The 18,945-nt window shown below is 37.9% G+C and overlaps 3 protein-coding genes across 18 annotated transcripts in view; 1 reads left to right on the top strand and 2 right to left on the bottom strand.

The window, feature by feature from the left end:
- Positions 1–428: 428 nt before the first annotated feature.
- Positions 429–18,945, top strand: part of pHCl-1 (pH-sensitive chloride channel 1) — a 91,557-nt gene continuing 73,040 nt past the window's right edge. For 2 of the 16 annotated variants that reach the window (XM_069121970.1, XM_069121967.1), the window contains exon 1: positions 437–827. The gene's annotated coding sequence lies outside the window, so the exon portion shown is untranslated. Of the gene's footprint in view, positions 828–18,945 lie in introns of all 16 variants that reach the window. The other 14 variants (XM_069121973.1, XM_069121972.1, XM_069121975.1 and 11 more) reach the window with 11 other exon arrangements.
- On the bottom strand, positions 7,096–8,502 carry LOC138184223 (trypsin-1). Its single transcript, XM_069121989.1, has 2 exons — positions 8,331–8,502; positions 7,096–7,845 (listed from the first exon to the last, which is right to left on the bottom strand). Exons 1-2 carry the CDS (start codon positions 8,374–8,376, stop codon positions 7,097–7,099), a joined length of 795 nt encoding a protein of 264 aa, XP_068978090.1. The 5' UTR covers positions 8,377–8,502; the 3' UTR covers position 7,096.
- Positions 11,109–12,659, bottom strand: LOC138184221 (trypsin beta). The gene is made up of 2 exons (XM_069121988.1): positions 12,540–12,659; positions 11,109–11,995 (listed from the first exon to the last, which is right to left on the bottom strand). Exons 1-2 carry the CDS (start codon positions 12,583–12,585, stop codon positions 11,244–11,246), a joined length of 798 nt encoding a protein of 265 aa, XP_068978089.1. The 5' UTR covers positions 12,586–12,659; the 3' UTR covers positions 11,109–11,243.

Genomic DNA, 18,945 nt, shown 5'->3' with positions numbered 1-18,945 from the left:
ACGAGAATTTGTTGTAACGGTCGTAAAATTACTGTTTGCGAGGGGCGGTCGGTAACGTTATCGTTAGATTACACGCACAGGTTAAATGAGCGATTATTTAGAAATTAGTTTCGTAAGTTCGTGGAAAACAGACGTAATAATACTTATCGAAATATTTATCGAAAAATAGAATATGTATATAAATATCGAACAACATATATTATTTCTTATTTCTTGATCATTTTCCCATTCTGTTAAGAAATTATATAAGAATTGCAATTACAACAATTTTTTAGTGTGGGCACGTAAAAGAAATTGATTTCAAAGAAACATAAGAGCTCGCGCAAAGTACATAGTTTAATAATTACAAAAAAGTAAAGGAACGAAGCGTGGACAGCTATAAAGGGTGTCGAAGAAGTTTCATAAAGCTTGATTCGAGCCAATCGTTTTGCGAAACAATAGCTGGCAGGAGTGAACATCGAATGGTTTTGTAGTTTGGTTGGTTCGCGTTAGTTCGGCGGTGCGGCGGTCTGACGTCTAGTGAGCCGGCTGGTCGAGGGGTGGCGGTGCGGTAGTGTCGCGCCGAAACAACCCTCAGTCTAAAAGCTACCGCGGTCGGGTGCGTGTCTTTACTAACGTCTTTCTGCGCGATTATCTGCCGCATACGTCCATTTACGTTTCTCTTAATTGTGTATTGTTTTGGACCTGACCTCGGATGCCCTACTCGAGTATCATAGTGCGGTTCTTTGTCGATCCAACAGATTGAAGGTCAAGTTAACTTCCGGAGCGAGTTGACGAATCAGCGGAGGAGTATCTAAACGGACGCGTTACCAGAGATCATCGTTTCGGTGAGTCTTTTGATCATGTGCCAGATATGCATTCGCCAGTGACATAACGAGATTCTTTGAGGAATTTCTGGTCGGAAACGCGAACATTTGTTATAGATCGATAATCGTTACGAGTCTTCGATCTGTGAAAAAATATTCCATTTTTACAGTATCAAGTTCTTGCAGTCATATAAAAATACTATTAAATGACACGCACTTTAATGTACTTGAATCTAATAAATGACTATATAAGCATTATAATAAATACAATAATCCGTAAATACTTTTTGTAGCCATTGTAGATGTTCGATCGACAATTAACTTGCCTCATGACCTATCGCTTTTTATATCGAATTTTTCACTCTAGTTGCGTCTTCTTCGACATTGAAATGTAGGGCGTATATCTTATAACGCAGAATAAAATATAGCGTGTTTGGGCGCGATGAAAGAGCCTATTATTTGTTCTTGATTTAACCTGCTAAGTAAACACATGACTTTTGAATGTTAATGTTTAGTGTAGTAAATGAAGACGATGTTTAACATTTTTTTCGATAACGTCTTTTTAATGTTATTCGACGCTGTTTATTGACTGTTTTGTGCGATAGGCAAGTTAGGCACGTAGAAACAGTACATACGTGATATATACGACGTAATATATTAGAAATGAAACTAGCTAGTTCTTTTTTCCTTTAATCGATGTAAGTCTCGTCTAATTCGATCGAATTCAGTTGTCATGCGAAGAATCTTTCGATCGAAACGTTCCATTTGTTCGCCATTAATCCACCATATTGGATCGATACTTATCGAATTGTTTATCGAATGTTAAGCAAGTATTTAAAGCTTCAATATATAGCGATACTTTGTTCATTATATGTATATGCAAAGAATCATCGCAGAATTTTTCATCGAAACGATATCTTAGTTTGAAGACAATTTCGTTCTCGAAATTCGAAAACGATTACATTTTCGTCCGATAAATATTCAGTGCCAAAAATAAGATCAGCTGAGCTTTGTTTAGGCTTTTTTTAACATGTTTAGCTTCTAGATAAATTCCAAACGTTGCGATTGTGACATCTTTGCTACGAATAAATCGGTCGAACGATTAACCTAAAATGATCGGAAACAAACACGATCGTGATATATAGAGCAAACATTGAAGGGTTAGGTTACAACACCTTTTCTTGGTATCGCATTTTTATAACTTGTTTCGACTTTCGATGAAATGAATTCAAAGGCAACCGGCAATCATATACGCTCTTTAACATTATCCTTAAAAAACGCGACAAAGAAATATTACCGATTTCTTCCTAGTATTACTAATTAGAATATGATATTCTACAAAAGATATATTTATTTACAGTGGTTAGGTTTCGGTGTTCGAAATATTCGCATTGTACAATGGAAAGGTGATTTTTCATCGTGCGTATGAAAAGCATTTTTGATATTATTATATATTATTAAAATGCGGATATTTATATACAAACATTTATTGTTGTGAAAATAAGGAAAAGATTAAAATCTAGACAAAGATTCGTTCATCTACTGAATGTTATAACGAATAGCAACTGTACCTTGGATATTTTACATGTTTTCGTAAATTATATGTATTCTATGTATTTTTGTATTTTTAACCTTTAACTACTAGTACGAGATTCTAGAAAAACGTTTATAAAGATCGTGATAATTTTGCTCTAAAATAACGCATGAAATAACATCTCACTAATTTTCAGTTAGATAGAGCTTTGTAATCATAACCTACAAATCAACATTAAAATTTTTCAACGACACCTTAGAATGCCAGCGGAAAGTTAATATATTTCCATTTCACTTGGATGTAATTTCACTTTATAATTTTTCTTTTCTTTTGACTTCTACATCGTATATCTCATATAATTTTGCAAATTACGTACATCCTACGCACAGCTATATCTGTCACTTTCTCGCGAATGCAAAAAAATCCGTAATCTGTACTATTTGCGAAACGTTTAGTACGTTGGGTTTATTTCAAGCGTAGATTTTTCCTAAGAGCTCTAGGAAAGTTCTGCATGTCTCGTTGAAAACGATATGTAAGATACAAGTTAACAAGCTGCGAAAAAGAGCGAATAGTACAAGCGTATGTGTATCGAAGATCGACGGACACGCTTTATATTTGTAGTTTTATAAAACATGCGATCGAGCTGCGCTCGAGGACACTCGAGGACGCTCGAGGATGCCCGAGGACGCTCGAACCACGCAGGCCTCGCTTCCTTCGGTATTAAGCACGTATGCGGTTAATTACGTTTTCAAAGATGAAGCTTTCGAGTGAGTCGTCGATGTTCCCGCCTGCATGCATATTCATTTATGCATATACAGCTTCGTCGACTTTATCGGTGTCTTACGTATGTTATGACCTTATGAACGGGGATTGCCTTTGCATTGTTGATAATACGAGAAAACGAACCACTTTCTAGAAACGGAAAGCCATTTAGATCGTTGCATTTCTTCGTTTCACCAGCAAATTCAGTTCCGTTCTATTTTCAATGAGGCTTCTTTATTATTCTCTGGTAACCTTTCGATGCGAGATATTTTTATTTTCGTGAATAATTCGATTACGATGTAGTATGAATAAAATTAAGATAGCAACTGTGATTAAAGGGTTGACAGGAATATTTCGAGCAGGCTGGTCCGATTGGGGTTGGCACGGGTTCCTAGAGTCGAGGTCAAAAGTTCACGCGCTCTCCGAGTGGCCAAACTACGTTTCACCTGCTGTTCCCTACTGTTTTCTCTGATTCTGCCAGGAACGAGAGTAAATCAAAGATAATCATCGCTAGGAACGTTGAAAGGTGTCGGTATATTTTTCCGAACTCTCGAACGGAACAAATTTTCGCGGCATAAAATGTTATTCCGCGACTGTTTCCCCCTTTTTTCTCTCTTCTCTCTTTTTCTGTTTTCTTTCTTCCCCTATTTTCCCTTTTTTAATGTCACGCTCTTCTATCGGCTTTATAAATATCAAGTCGGTCGACCTATAAATATTGAGTAGCTTCTATAAATATCGATTAAAAGTGTATGGGTACGTGCTAAATTATCATGCTTAACGGTCAATGGGATAATTGAATTTTCCCATAAAAGAACCATGTAAGGCCTAAAATATTGCCATAGAGTAGATTTTGATCGTCATCTTCATTAGACGTTTCTTTGTGACAATAGTAGAAATATTTTCTATATTATTAAATATATTGGAGGATGTAGAGTTGTACGCTACGTGCAGACACTTGTTACGCTAAATGTAGTTACTCTGTTACGCTAAATGTAGAAGTGAAAAGAACGTTTGAAAAAAATATTGACGGAGAAACTTGTTTGGGATAATATAGAACTAGATTTGTTTAAAAACTTGAGGCTTGTCATACTCAATAGGTTGCAGACAGTTGTTTGTGAAGAAGGAAAGTCGACGAAATGTGAACTATTAGATGAATATTAATTCGATTATTATACATGTTCATTACGTAAATCTCGTCTTGGTGAAAGTTACAAAATAATTTTCTAATTTTAATATCATTTTATGATCAAAGAACAGGAGGATTCTAATTAAGTACAGAGGTGATAAAAGTATTTTAAGTATTATAGGCATCAATGTTCAGTGGCATTATCTTTAGCGCTTACATATTACGCACTTAAGGCGGCTATTCATGCTGTATACTAACTTTTTCTTAGATATATGTTTGCAGTAAATATCTTGTAATTTCTACCTATTACATTTTCACATTAGTCGCACATTTTACCAATGCAGTAGCATTCCTCTCTTCCTCGATTTTCTCTTCTACAAGAACCGAGAATTTTAGGGTAGTTTTATAGTCATAAAGCACAGTGTATTATTGTACCGTAAGTGCATTTGCATTTGTGGTAACTCGACACCCTCAGACCGTGCGTCCATATGCGTCCATGTGCATCGTTTCATCGCTTTGTATGCACAGCGATACACAGTGGAATTTCGCCAGTAAGAATGAAACTTTGCAAATCCTATCTAAATTCTATCTCCTTTCAATGAAGTCGCTAATCGGATCAGGAATGGAGAAAATTGCGATATTTTAATCTCTCAATTCGCTTTGTTTCCGCCGTTCGCGAGACCAAACCGTTCCAACTTACCTGTCTGACTATGCATATTTCGTTATCCGTCAACCTGCCAGTTATCGCATATCCGGATGATCGATCGTTCAAAGTTCGACGAACGAGAGAAAGAAGACAAGAACGCAAACAGCCAAACGCACGAACAAGGACCCAGTCGATAAATTATTTTTAGAACGTTTGCTTGGCCAACGCGGAATTAACGATCGAACCTGGCAAACGAGGACGATACGATCGAGGTCAGTCGCGATTAACCTGCGAGGAAACGATACGTTTACCTTGAACGTTGGATTTTCCCTGCGGTAGCCCTTTAGCCGCGAAGAATACGCATCTTGCACAAAAGGATTCTCTGCCTCGATAAACTCGACAAAATATCATGTACGGAGGCCCTTTGTAACACTTAAACTGAAAATATTGCAAGTACCATGGCTCACGAAGCTATTTGAATATATACCACAGAAATATTTTACAATCTACGCTGTTTGCGTTATACGAATTGCTCGTAGAGCAAAGTGATCGACCGCACTTTTTGAAAATTTTGTCTTCCACGGAGTTAACTAATTCCAGTGGGATCAGCGGCTCGTATAAAACAAAACATTTCGATATTTTATTAGCGACGAGTCAGGACTACTGTAGTCATACTGATAGAATTTGGGACTAATCTGAAAATGTATATAAAAGTGGTTTACTGCGAACGTACGACTAACAAAAAGTTGGTACACGGTATGAGTTATCGTTTTTAAGCGCAACGTTAAATTAATGACGCATTTCATTCCAAACTCGATCAAAAAGGTAGCTTCGAGCTGGAATTATTTGACGATATATGGAATTAAAAAATTTGCTCTTTCATAAACGAAACGCGATTCGTCGTGTTTTTCATCTGCGCCTTTCAGCATATTGAACGCGCGAGGTGTGCGAATTAAAGATAAAACGTAATAAATCGTATCGATGCGACAGGGTCGCTGGCAGAATCGAAGGGACTTTGGCAAAGTGCGATCGTTTGACGCGATAACGTAAATCAACTGTTAATTGCGCGATACCGATGCACTGTTGTACAACCTCGTCGTTAATCCACCGATAACGTCGAGCTTTTTGTCGTCGAGGACGACATTTCGGGTTATTTGGCCAACGTTCCCGAAATCTTATTAATGGTTTTTCGCCCAGTCGCGACGGTGCACAACCTGGAATTCCATAGAAGTCGCGTTTCCATGTTGTTTCAACGATACGATGCAATTTGTTAATGAAAGTCGCACTTTACCTTAGTTTCCGCCTCGAAGTGGAATAAGGTTAGAGCATTAGCCGAGATTGAATCAGAAACTCCGTTGGCTCTACCAAAGGAGAATTAATTTTGACTTTAACCGGATTCGTAGGAAGCGCGCGAGAATTGTTCGCTCGAAAAGGTTGCTTTGTTACGCGTACCGAGATATAACTAGTAACAGCACCAAGTTCAATATGTTCATAAGCATCCGATGACGTTGCTCGATTTGTAGTAACAGTATGTGAGTTTTAGCACTGTGTACGAATTAACGATGAATTAGCAATTGGAAGCATCATTTACCGTTCTTTTATGCAATCACTCAAGCGCGGAGCAAACAAGCCACTGTCGACTATTGTTCCATTAGCAACAATATCTATTATTTATTGATAACACATCGATGCAAATGACAGATCTATATCCACGTGCTTCGATAATCCACAAGTGCGACGATAATAGCAAGGTAATAGCGATTATTAAGCGTTGCGAGAAAATACCTAGCAATTTCGATTCTTAGTTTTCGAATAATTTGTGGCCTGTCAATTTCTAATCTTTCTGCAGATAAATTCTCTCTTACCTGTAGCTCGACGATCAAACGAGTTCAAGATCAACGAATTAACGAATCCCTTGAATGACAACACTTGTAGATGCCAAGTTGTTCACCGTATATTAACTTCGATATGTCGACTAGATCCATATTTTGGAATAGCTTAGCGGTTTCTTTATTAACGTCACGAGGGCACGCGACTTTTCTAAAAGGAAAGAAGAGGAAGAAATATGACTTGTAATAGGTCAGAATAGGATCCAGCAGATCCTAGCGTTCTATACTCGTGAGAGAAATCAAATTTTATTGAATTTATCGTGCCATACAAGTGCGTTATTTACGCATAACTCTTATTAGAGATAAAAGAGGAAGATCCAGTTTCGGGAAACTTTACGTTTTAACTCCAGTCTTGGAGACGATCCAATCGCTGAAGGCAGCAACCTCTGTGTGAACACCAGGGTAGCCAGGTCTGGCGCAGCCGTAACCCCAGGACACTAGGCCAGCCAAACGTCCACCAATAGTCATGGGGCCGCCAGAGTCCCCTTGGCAAGCGTCTTTTCCTCCTTCTGGTATCGCCGCGCAGATTTGTCCCTCGGGCAACCCTCCGTATGATTTGTAGGCTTCGTTACAGGAGCTCTTCGATACGATAGGTACATCGACAGTTTTAAGGATCTCGGTAGTGCTACCGCCTTCTCTCGTCGAACCCCATCCGGTGATTGTCGCGATGATTCCTACGGCGGATTCTTCGTCTTGTTTGAAGATCTTGATAGGATTACGCGTTTTGTCCAACGCGAAGGGACTTGAAACTCGCAGCACGGCCACGTCGTTCATTGGTACTCCGTACCAATTCGTCGTATAGTTCTCATGGACGATTACTTCGGCTACCGTGTGTGTGCTTCCGCCAATGGATTTCATCGTCGTTCCGGCTTTCACGGTGATCCATTCGGGTGGATAAGACATGCAGTGAGCAGCTGTTATCACCCATTTGTCCGAAATGATGCTACCGCCGCAGAAGCCGATGCCGGAACTTTGAAGGGACACTTGGTGTGGTACATCCTCGATCCTTGCGTTCGTTCCACCGATGATTTGCCCGGTTGGAAATAGGGAGTTCAAGATCGGTCTTTGCAGCGGCGGGGTCGCTGATGGAATAATAATTTTATCTTCGGTTTAAAGCATACGGGAAACGATTAAAATGATTTATGCAGGTTCACGCTTTTATGAACGCGATTAAAGAAACCGTAGGTAGATTGCGCGATATTTATATACACGTGGTACTTATATTTTTATGAGCACGGCTGAAGCAGTGGATTTTAAATACGTTTAGCGAATAACGTGGGATTTTATAAATAGCCGAATTAAGTAGAAAAGCGTCCGGGTGTTATAAAAAGCGTTGACTTTCTAGATTTCCAATATCTTTATCAAAAGCTTGGAAGACCTTACCAAATATTTTCAGTTGCAATTTTGTACATAGACGTTAGCAACAGAAAGTGATCGAGTCGAGCATCGCAAAGTCAATCAAACATTTCGGTAAATAACGAGTTATTGAATATCTTAAGTTACAATTTCTTTAGATGAATTTGAGTAGCGAAAAGTGAATGGGTATGGTTGAGAATAAAGAACTTACCTGTCGCAGCAGCCAACAAGGCGAGTAAACTCAGTTGTGCGAACATCTTGCTTGCCAAGGAGTTGCAATGTTTGTCTGCCTTTCTACCAGATTTGTGGTGTATTTATATGAAAATGAGTCACAAACAATAAATATATCGAACAAAGGGTATTATTGGTGGCATCGATAAGAGCTAGAACCAGAATTCGCAAAGCCACCGTACTTTACGCGGATTTCGTACGAAATCAGTCGTATCAATCAAAATTTATCGTTTTGACGGTAAGCTTTCTTCTTAATTTTTTGCTTTCGTTTTACCTGTTTACGTTTAATTTATGCTTTTTCATTAAAAAGGTATAATAACGCATGCATATGCTGATGTATACATATTCGTTGTAAATTATTATGGGCCGTGGACGTGTATTTTTTACATCTTTATTAGCATAACAAAGAAAGTAGTAAATTTATTAAAATTTATTTATTTTATTTATTTAAATTTGACGCTTGTCCTATCCGCTATGTAACAAGTATTTTAAATTTATAATATAAAAATGATAGCATAAGCGTTTGTAGTCTATTAACAAATATATTTTGGTATTTATAGAACTCTAATCTAAATCCCGATAAAAATTTGGAGATTAATTTGATAAAAAAAGTTCCAAGTCCGTTCAAAATCTAAATCTGCGTTTAGTCGTTTATAGACAGCGTTGTTCGTAATAGTGGTAGAGTAAGATGCAGCAGATACAGGCAAGAAGAAAATCTAATTTTATTATACCAGCACGAGATTATCGTTATGATATCGAATACAAAGAACATACGGCATAAAGGTGACAATTGGATTTTTGCTGATTTTTTTTTTATTTCGATGTCGCTTGCAATTAATTACTAATACAGTTGAAAAGAAAAAATATGCTTTTATGTTATACGTTTCATAAGGATACGTCAGTTTAAAAATAAATGAATCCTTTGTAAATGGCCAAAGGTATGTTTAATATTACGATAATCGACAGTTTTGAAAAGTTCGCTACGATATAAAAATACAGCTTTAATTTTACTAGCAAGTAAAATTACGTTTTAAAACTATTTATCACATTCTTCGTTTACGATCCTTACGCGGAACGTTTCAAACGAGATGGTAATATTTAAATGTTTTAATAATTTCTTAACGATATTTTAGATTTATGCAAATTTTCACGTAATGATCAATAAAATAAATAAAGATCAAATTAATCGAAATTAATACTTTCTGTCATAGATACAATCTATGCACGTACCTTATACTTAATCTCCAAATGGAAATCGCTATATAAATTATTGGTTTTGTCGCGTGAGCGGTATTAAAATCGTGAAAGTTACATTGATACTTAATCTTGATATGACTTTACGCATAATACGATGAAGATTCTAAAAGTTTAAGTAGCAATCTTATCGTAGATCGTCTGGATTGACTGTGTATATTCTAATTTGTAAGATGTAACGACTAGTGGCCGACTAATCGATTAAGTCGACTATCCGGCCACTTTTCTAGGCGATGACTAGACGGCAAGATTGATCGGCCTTAGATTTTTATTTACTCATAGCTTGATACAGCGTAGAAATAAAAATACAATGTCCTTTCTTTACTGTCATCAGTCTAATTTGAATATTTTTTAATATACAGTAATGTAGTATACTTATTTATAGGTATGTAACATAATCGTTACGTTAAGAAATAAAAAATAATTATTTGTTTTTATTGAAATAAACTAAATAAGTTGACCAATTGAGGATTATATGTAACTTAATTATTATAAAATAATAATTAGGGAGTAGGCACCATTATTTCTTAATTTTATCATAACACAAATCTTCAAGCCTTTCAAACGAAAAAACAACACGTAATAAAATAAATATAACAAACAATGATAAGGAAATTTCTCTTTGGATTAGCAATATTAAACAATCATTTCCTTCTTCCCTGATAAGCAGAGACGAGTAGTCGGCCGACTGGTCAGCTTCTTAGAAGCAGATTAATCGGTTAGTCGGCTAGTCGGCCAAAAGCCTAGTCGGTTGGTCGGCCAAAAGCTTGGTCGGTTAGTCGGCCAGAACCCTAGTCGGTTAGTTGGCTAATACCCTAGTCGGCATAACTCTATTAATTTGATTTGACTGTTTCTACATGTCACAAGGAAGAAAGTCTCATTTACACGCATTATGTTTGTCGAAAACAAATTTATGTGATTTCCATGTAGATTTTCAGATTGATCTAACATTTTATCAATATAACCACCACGATAGTTAGTATTTCAATACAGTTGATACAATTTTCAGAAATTTCGTAGGTCAACACACCTGGTATATTAGGTCGTCCGAATAGTTTCTTTCGTTTTATAAGGAAATAATGGATACACAACATTTTCCGTTTTATATTATTTTATCGAATTACGTATGATCGATTTTGTTCTATCAAAATAAAGATCACAACGTTCGACAGATTAGGTTTCGTGTTTGTCTAAAGATGCATCGTTGTAAAAGACGGGTCTGTAGAAGAAAGACACTTTTCGAACAACCTAATATTTATCAGCTCTTCTATTCCAAAGATTCAAGTATTTTCACCGGTCATTATATCTGCTACATTGTTCGGCTCGAATAAAAGGAAGCAAGGTTATGATAATAAAACAACATTTATTTTCTGTACAGTCGCTATTTACATGGCTGATGGGTATTATTAGAAAATTTACTCTCTGTTACATATGAAATTCCGTTTAATTTCCGTTTAATTTTAAAAAATAAATAATAAAGAGAAAGAGAGTTTTTCACGAATCTGTATCATTTGTCCTTAAATTTGCACGTACGTGTATACCGTATCTACGGTATACTGCGACTAGAATCGTTATCAACACAACCTGTGCACTGATTCGTCGAGTACTTTTTTAAATCCAGAAAAGGGTTGTTCGCGAGTTAGATACGAGCGTGTTGCCTGATCCATGAACCATAGTGGGAAACGTCGGTGTAAACGCCTGGATACTTAGCAGTTCCGCAGCCCATACCCCAAGAGACGATTCCCACGAGTTTGCCATTGACAACAAAGGGACCACCAGAGTCACCTTGGCAAGAGTCTTTGCCTCCCTTCGCAACTCCAGCACAAATTTCCCACTGAGGAATTCCTCCGACCTCCTTGTACGCTGCGTTGCACGACGGTCTCGAGATTATAGGAACCGATACCTTGCGGAGACGCAGCGGAAGCTGACCGGATTCGGTGGTACCCCAACCGGTGATCAATCCGTATTTGTTAACAAGAGCATCGGGATTTCCTTGATACAGAGATATAGGTTTCCTGGCATTGTTGAATTGGAACGCGTCAGAGTCCACCACACGAAGCAGGGCGACATCGTTCGATGGGATACCGTGACGATCGCTGCCATAGTTTTCATGTCTGATCACTTGCTGAACTCGGTGCACCGAACCACCGGAGTTGACGTTGGTCGAGCCGGAACGTATGAGGTAGCCGCTGGCTGGGAAATCGGTGCAATGTCCAGCGGTTACCACCCAGTTCTTAGCGATTATGCTACCTCCGCAGAAGTGGCGACCGTTGTGTTGCAAGCTCACTTGGTACGGCGCTGCCTCGATGGTCGTTTCCTCGCCACCTACGATGCGACCGTCCATTCGCTGGACGAAGTGGTGATGCACCGTCTGGTTTGTTATCGGGTTCCCTGAAACACAGAGGCAGAGAGCTTTGGCGAGACTATACCGAGCTGTGTAATTGATCTTTGTCGATGGAAGAGCTCGTGACAAATGTGATCCCTATTGAGAAAAGAGGTAGAAAATCTTATCACGCAATTTTTGCGAGTATCTGTAAGCTGTAAGGCGCTGTAATTGTAACGCGGCAGAATTATATTTAATTAAATAGTCGAGTTTCGAAGCTCGTGGCAGAAGTCTTTATGGATTAATCTTCGATCGCGTAAATTTGAAAGTGCAAAAACTCATACAGCGTACATAATACGTGGAGATATATAAACGTCCAAATTATAGCATTCGTTACATCATTTAATCGAACTCATGAAAATATACAGCTTGTCGCTCGTTGATTTACCGATATTATCAGTTCGCAAATTATTGCGCAAGAGTCGCAAAATAGTCGATTGTTTTAGTCGACTTATGAGGTAAAAGATTAAATAAAGTAAAATTCCTTGGTATTTTATTACAGTAAATGTAACAGGTAGATGTCCTGATACTAGCGTGTACATGTTAACTTACCGGCCACTAGGGCAACGAAAGCGAGAAGCACGGTGAGCCTGTGCATCCTGAGAGTTGCTTGCACTTTGGTCGATGACAGAGCTTGATGTGTGATACAGAATCGATATCCGTCGGGTTTTTATAGTGAAAATCAATGGCTTTTAAAATAGACTATCTCACACTCTCGAAACTAATCTGAAATCTTTTTCTTGAATCGTCCGATGAGCTTATCTCGAATCACTTTCTCGTTCGATATTAATAGGTTTCTGCGCTGCAGAGGAGGTCAAGAGACGCGCAGTTAAACTATTATCGATGGCTTTTAATCTAGTTTTCGAGAGAGCTATCGATCAATCGATGCTGAGGCTCGATTATTACGCACGTGTCACTAGGCGAGTTCGAAACGTCATCACGGTCTTTCCGTTTCGATTCGAGTTCCTCCCTTCGCTTCTCGATTAATTTTCAATCTGTCGAAATCTGCCGATCAAATCTGATCATCTTACCACTTCGAAGTATTTCGCTTATTACTTTTCTTTATCGATTAATTGTATCTCACCAGATGTTCGTTCAAGTGGGAAAAAAAAAATTATCATCGTGTATTTATTTTGATTCAGACAACCGTAATTTTTCACAATTATTTTTACGTTCCGATGTTTCTAGTCAACTTTGTCGCGTGTCCTCCAATTTCGCGCAATAATTGCAAATCCTCAGCGTGAAGTTCTAACGAAACGTCGAGTCGATGAGAATTCTATCTCAAACTCGAAAAAGTCTTTTCAATGATAAAAAAATACAATCTGGTTGATAAGGACCCCGAGAAGGGTTTAAGTCGTTTCCAGGTTGTGACAGATTTCATTGACGCGTGAAATTTTGCAACTCGACCCTGCGTGTCGATCCTTTATCCTTCGTTATTGACCTACATTGATAAAAATAAAGCAAAGTGCACGTTCGCCAGGAAAATCTCAACGATAGTAGTGGATAGTTGCGGTTTAATGACTCGCTACCTGCTACTTGGTGCTTACCGTGTTACTTTCATCGACATCGTGTTCCTCTTAAACGATCGTTTACGAATTAATTATATCGGCAAATTACTAATGCGGCGTTTCTTACATCATACGTTTCCTAATTTTTCTTACGTTCACTCCACCATAATCGCACGATTCCTAATTTGTAACATTTTCTTGCAAAGATTCATTCTATTCATTGCGAAACTTACCATTGTCTTTTTGCTAGAAAAATATATTAACGACGATAATCTCTGATTTGTTGCTTGTAAAATTTCGATAACGATATTAGTTCGATCGAACTGAAGACAGTTCTGATGCTCTTAAAAAGATAAAACGCGTCCATTCTTTTTACACGAGCTTCGATGCTTTCCCTTCTACGTAAGCATTGCACAGTGTTGATGAATATGGAGGGGGTCGATATAGTTCAATCGATAGCGAGGAATTGGAACATGTAGAGAAGGAGTAGCTCTTTCGAGGCGTCTGTAATATAATATATCGCGCGATATTCGTTGGACTGAAATCAAGCCGGTTTAATATTTCATCTTCCTAGCGTACGTATTCTGAATGTTGAACGGCTGCATGTACATGTACACGATCGGAAAATAGAACCGTAACGATTCGATAGTGTACACGTTGACGCGCGACATACATACGCGATTCGAAGGTTGTACAAAGTGGAAAATATCGAAGTTTTAACCGCGGTGGCGAGTGTCGCGTGTTGTCGAGCGATGATGAACGATGCGTGAAATCGCCAGGGTTTCCTAAGCCGAATAGCTTAAAGTAGCACTAACTGCTATAGACAGTCAATCGCCGTCAAAGTTATTCTTTTTGCTTTAAATCACTTTCTGTAACGTCACCACAGTATCGCTTAATTCCTGGCTTCCTGAAGTCCCTATACTCTTGACGATAAGTGCATGTAACTTGGTTTTCTAAATAAAGTTATACGGATAAACTAATGTAGTAATGTAGTATGGATCGATAAATATTTTAGTATCGACTTGGTATTGACTTATCGTTAAATTATTGTTTATTCGACTTGTATTACTTCAGCAAAGTACCGTGTCTGCGCTACAAGGCAATGGGCTCACTGGCAACGATCTGTCGCCGTACAGTTTTGTCGCTTATGAAGGAGATATTCAGTTTATATTTTATAATAGCGCGTTTGACGAAGCGGCTGCAGCACGATTTTGTTGTTGTTAGGAAAAGAAGAAATTCGATCGATGCGAGCGAGAGCGATAAATTGTCGCGCATTACCTCGCGGCGCAGACACGGTGCTTTGGTTCTTGTGAAAATTGAATGCTATGTATTTTGCAATTTCTCCTGTATAATTCAACTTTGAAGTTTGCGGACGCATGAAACGTTAAAAAAAGCTCGTAAAAGGTGTTGAAAGAAATCTCTGTTTCACTCACAGTTTACGTTTCTTACTGTAGAGAAATAAATGTTAATAGAATTTCGGCTGCTGTATTTAATTTTGCTTGAGAATTGTAAGAATGAAGCATTCGTTATGGTATTTATAAAGAACGATACAAATTTCTGTTTGGCCTTCATTTCTCTACTCGTTGCCAGAAAAATTTCAATTTCTACAAAACGTCCGCATCTTAGAGCGTATTCTATTGCGATGGAATTTCGAATTGGCATTTGACGAATTTTTCTAGGAATTTTCTTCTTTATCTTGCTCGACACCCAGCGCTCTTCTATGTAATCTATGTCCCGAGGAGGGAAATGGAACGAGTATTTTCTCTTGATGACGATACTTGAAAATACTTTCTCTCTCTCTCTCTCTCTCTCTCTCTCTCTCGCTTTCGCAGTAAGCTGACATTTTTACATTTTTTACGAGTAACAACGCTGCTTGGCCAGCTAAGAGGATGAAACTCTGCAGCAGCTATATAAATAATAAATATCCTCTTACGTATTACGCCGAGGAATAATCCTACTGTGTTCTTTACCTTCTTCGTGCCTTCTACGGTTCAAATCAAAACAAAACTTCGTTGTTTCCTTCACCTGGAATACCCAATATCTTCGATTATCCTGCGTTCGTTCTCTATTAATTAAGAAATTAATTGCGCCATATCGCTGTGTGCACTGGCAATTTCGCGAAGGATGTTTGTCGAACTTGCATACTGGCTTGTCGAACGAAGATCGCTAACATCGACACGAGCGTACTGAACTTTCTTGGCAATACCAAACTCGAATCTCTGTGAAAACGTGCATTTTACTCAACATATCGAGCATCGTCCATAGCGAAAGAGAAGCAAGCCAGGTTCTTCCTGTAAACGAGACTCTACTAGATCATCCCAATAAACCGTATCTATCGGATAACCGTAGAAAAGTGAAGGAACTCGTCCTTTAGCAAATCAGATGTGGGTAACATAACGAAATCTATTACGTAAAAAGTTACATTGAACGTAAAATACGGTACAAGTTGGTTCGTCCGGCAAAATGTTCCGGGTAACCGATGAGTTTGGACAATAGAGAAACACTTGCAACCCCAAGCAACCGCTGCTACGAGTCTCGATAATAGAGGTTGACGTTCGGATAACCGATGTTGAGTAACGTTTCTCACGGAAACTGTGTTAAATTATATATCAGCTTGGACAAAACACAACGACTTCTGGGTACGCGTTAAAACTGAATAACTGAAAGTACTCACGAGCGTAGTTCGGATAATAAAGGCTCAGGTACGAGTTCATATAACCGACAGTAAACAAAAATTGGCTCGTTCGGTGCTGGGATAAACGAACTTCTACTGTATCTCATTTTTCCATACTTACGTCTCGGAAGGTTTTGTTTTGAAATCTTTCATTGGCGCGTTAAGAAATATAGTTTGCTATGTACGAAGAGAACGATCATTTTTGCCTGGAAAGAAGACGCACGAACAACTGCATCGCATTTACGCGAGATATGCGGAACTCATCTTAAAATTCTAAATATTTGGGTAGACACGAAGACGATTGGTTCTATTCCAAGAAATAGGTCATCGTTGCTGCGGCATAGGTAAAATACAAGCGAAAATTATTATCACGTACCGTCGGTTATCGCGAACAAAAGAACGAACCATTATTTTGCTAGCACATTAACACGTGTACCAAGCGGTTATAATTCAAGATTCTTTGCCTCAGACTCTATTAATCGCTCGCGTAAAGTTGCATATACGTTTGGCAATGTATCAAACCTTTTGTTCGATTCAGAATTCCCATTCTCAAACTTCCGTAGGTGTTTGCGTACTTGGTACACTTTGTTGTTTAACCAAACGATCGTTTCTCGATTTTTAATCAAAGATCGATCCAATTAAAAATCGTTCTAACACGTTTATACATATTGAAGAGATGCGGCTTCGAGACACTTAACTATGTTGAATCCAGGTGTCTGTATGAGATGAATTTTCATTCAAATTTTCATTCAGCTACAGTTATTGTATATTTCCTTTCACATTAATTAATAACAACTATTTTTTTCAACAATATTTATGAAGTATACAAATTGTAGGGTTTAAGGGATTTTTTTTGGGAAATATTTCATCCGCCATTCTTGTAACATTTCCAATAATCTCAGAAAATAATGTTTGAAACAAAGATTAGTCAGCCTCGAATTGCCTTGAATTTGCAATAAAAAACTTTTTGAAAAATTGACTTTTTCAATAAAAAGTTACCTTGATTTTTGCAGATGGCACTGTGTATTTTTTGATTTGATAGGGTTGCAGCTGACCCCGAGACAGACTCAACGATTTACTGTATTACGACCTATGAATACGTAATTTGGTCGAAATAAAATTATTTTCCATATTAACGTTTCTCGTTACAAAAAGTGCGAAGGCGATAGAGTAGCGTGTCGTTGAGTTCGCCTTGGCGTTAGCTACAACCCTATCAAGTCAAAAATACGCAGTGCCATGTGCAAAAATCAAGGTGACTTTTTATTGAAGAAGCAAATTGTTGAAAAATTCTTTTTATTGCTGTTTGTAGCCAGGTTTCGAGTTTGTTTAACTTTTGCTCGAAACATCTCTTTGTGAGATTATTGGAAATGTCACGAAAATGCTGCATACTCTTAATCTTTGCAGCCTGTATACCCGAGATAAAAAATCAATATCCAAAATTAGCAACCTACTTTCTATACTGGCAATAACATGGAATCGTCGAATATTTCTTAACCCCTTAACCTACAACTAGGCATAGCCCGTAGTACGACGATCGGGCCAAATATAATATACAGGGTGGTTGGTAACTGGTGATAAAATTTTTTTTATTCTATATTCGCGTAGAATCACCCCCTTTCCGCTTGTACCACTAGTTACCAACCACCCTGTATAATAACTTGTTTACGTTTTCGGCCCAAAATTCTCGAACGTAAGTCGTAGGTTAAGGATTTAAGGAGCGTCGTTCAGACGATCAATATTATTGTCAATATTTAAGGTTCTCAAAGTTATTGTACATAAGAGATCCTCTAGACAATCAGTATGCGTATATTATCGATACAATGTTAAGAACTTTAAATATTGACAGTAATATTGACAATAGTATTGACGATAATATTAATCGCTTGAACGCTACTTTGTACACTAATGGGACTTTATCCCGCAAATTAAATACACGAATACGTAATTTAAGTTGCAAACTATTCCATATTGTATCGTACGATAGGAAGAAGTGATATTTCATCGTCGTCGGTAGAATTTTCTTTCTTTCAACTTCGAAACGCTGTTATAAGAACCTCGGCTATGTTGGTTCAGCAGTAAATGTTTGAATTAATCTTGAGCGATACTGTTGTCTCTTGTACATTGCTCGTCGTAAAACCACGAGTCGGTTCGTCAATTATTCAGGGCTGTGTGTACAGGAAATTCTTTGAAGCAGGCAATTCAGTTAAAAATAAACCACCTGTTTTTCACTGAAAAAATATTTTCTAACACATTTGATCTGGCGTTTGTTCGTTTCGTTTTTCTTTCACGAATGATATTTCATTCGTTTCTCATATTCTCCTATACCTCTCCATTGATAAGTATGGAAATGGAAAATGAGAAAAGGCAGAAAATACATCGTCGATTATTATGAATTACCAATGTAGAGCTTATCTAACATTGCTCTCTTTACTTAGACTGACCTACCTAAAGCTTTTACATTTTCTAAGATACGTTGGAAGTTTCCAGCGAAACGTTTGCAGAAATTCGAAGCTATTATTTTCCGATCGAGACAAACATTTACGAGAAAGAAATTCAAGGATGAAATTTCATTTCGATTTTGAACGATCCAGTTTACTCGCGAAGGGTTGAAACCACAGAATTGTGAGCATCGATATATCGTAGAGGAAGTTTTTTCTACATATTCGAAATCTTGACGACCGTTTACCCTTTGACCATCTAACCTGATACACTAGAGCTTCTCTTATCAGAACTAACAGGGAGACAAAAGCGTTCGGATAATAGAAAAATCCCTTTC

Source organism: Bombus flavifrons, chromosome 10 (assembly GCF_040668555.2).
Source record: "Bombus flavifrons isolate JBK064 chromosome 10, iyBomFlav1_principal, whole genome shotgun sequence".
Lineage (NCBI taxonomy): Eukaryota > Metazoa > Arthropoda > Insecta > Hymenoptera > Apidae > Bombus > Bombus flavifrons.
The sequence above is the reverse complement of the archived record's forward strand: the minus strand, read 5'-3'. Positions and strand labels throughout refer to the sequence as shown.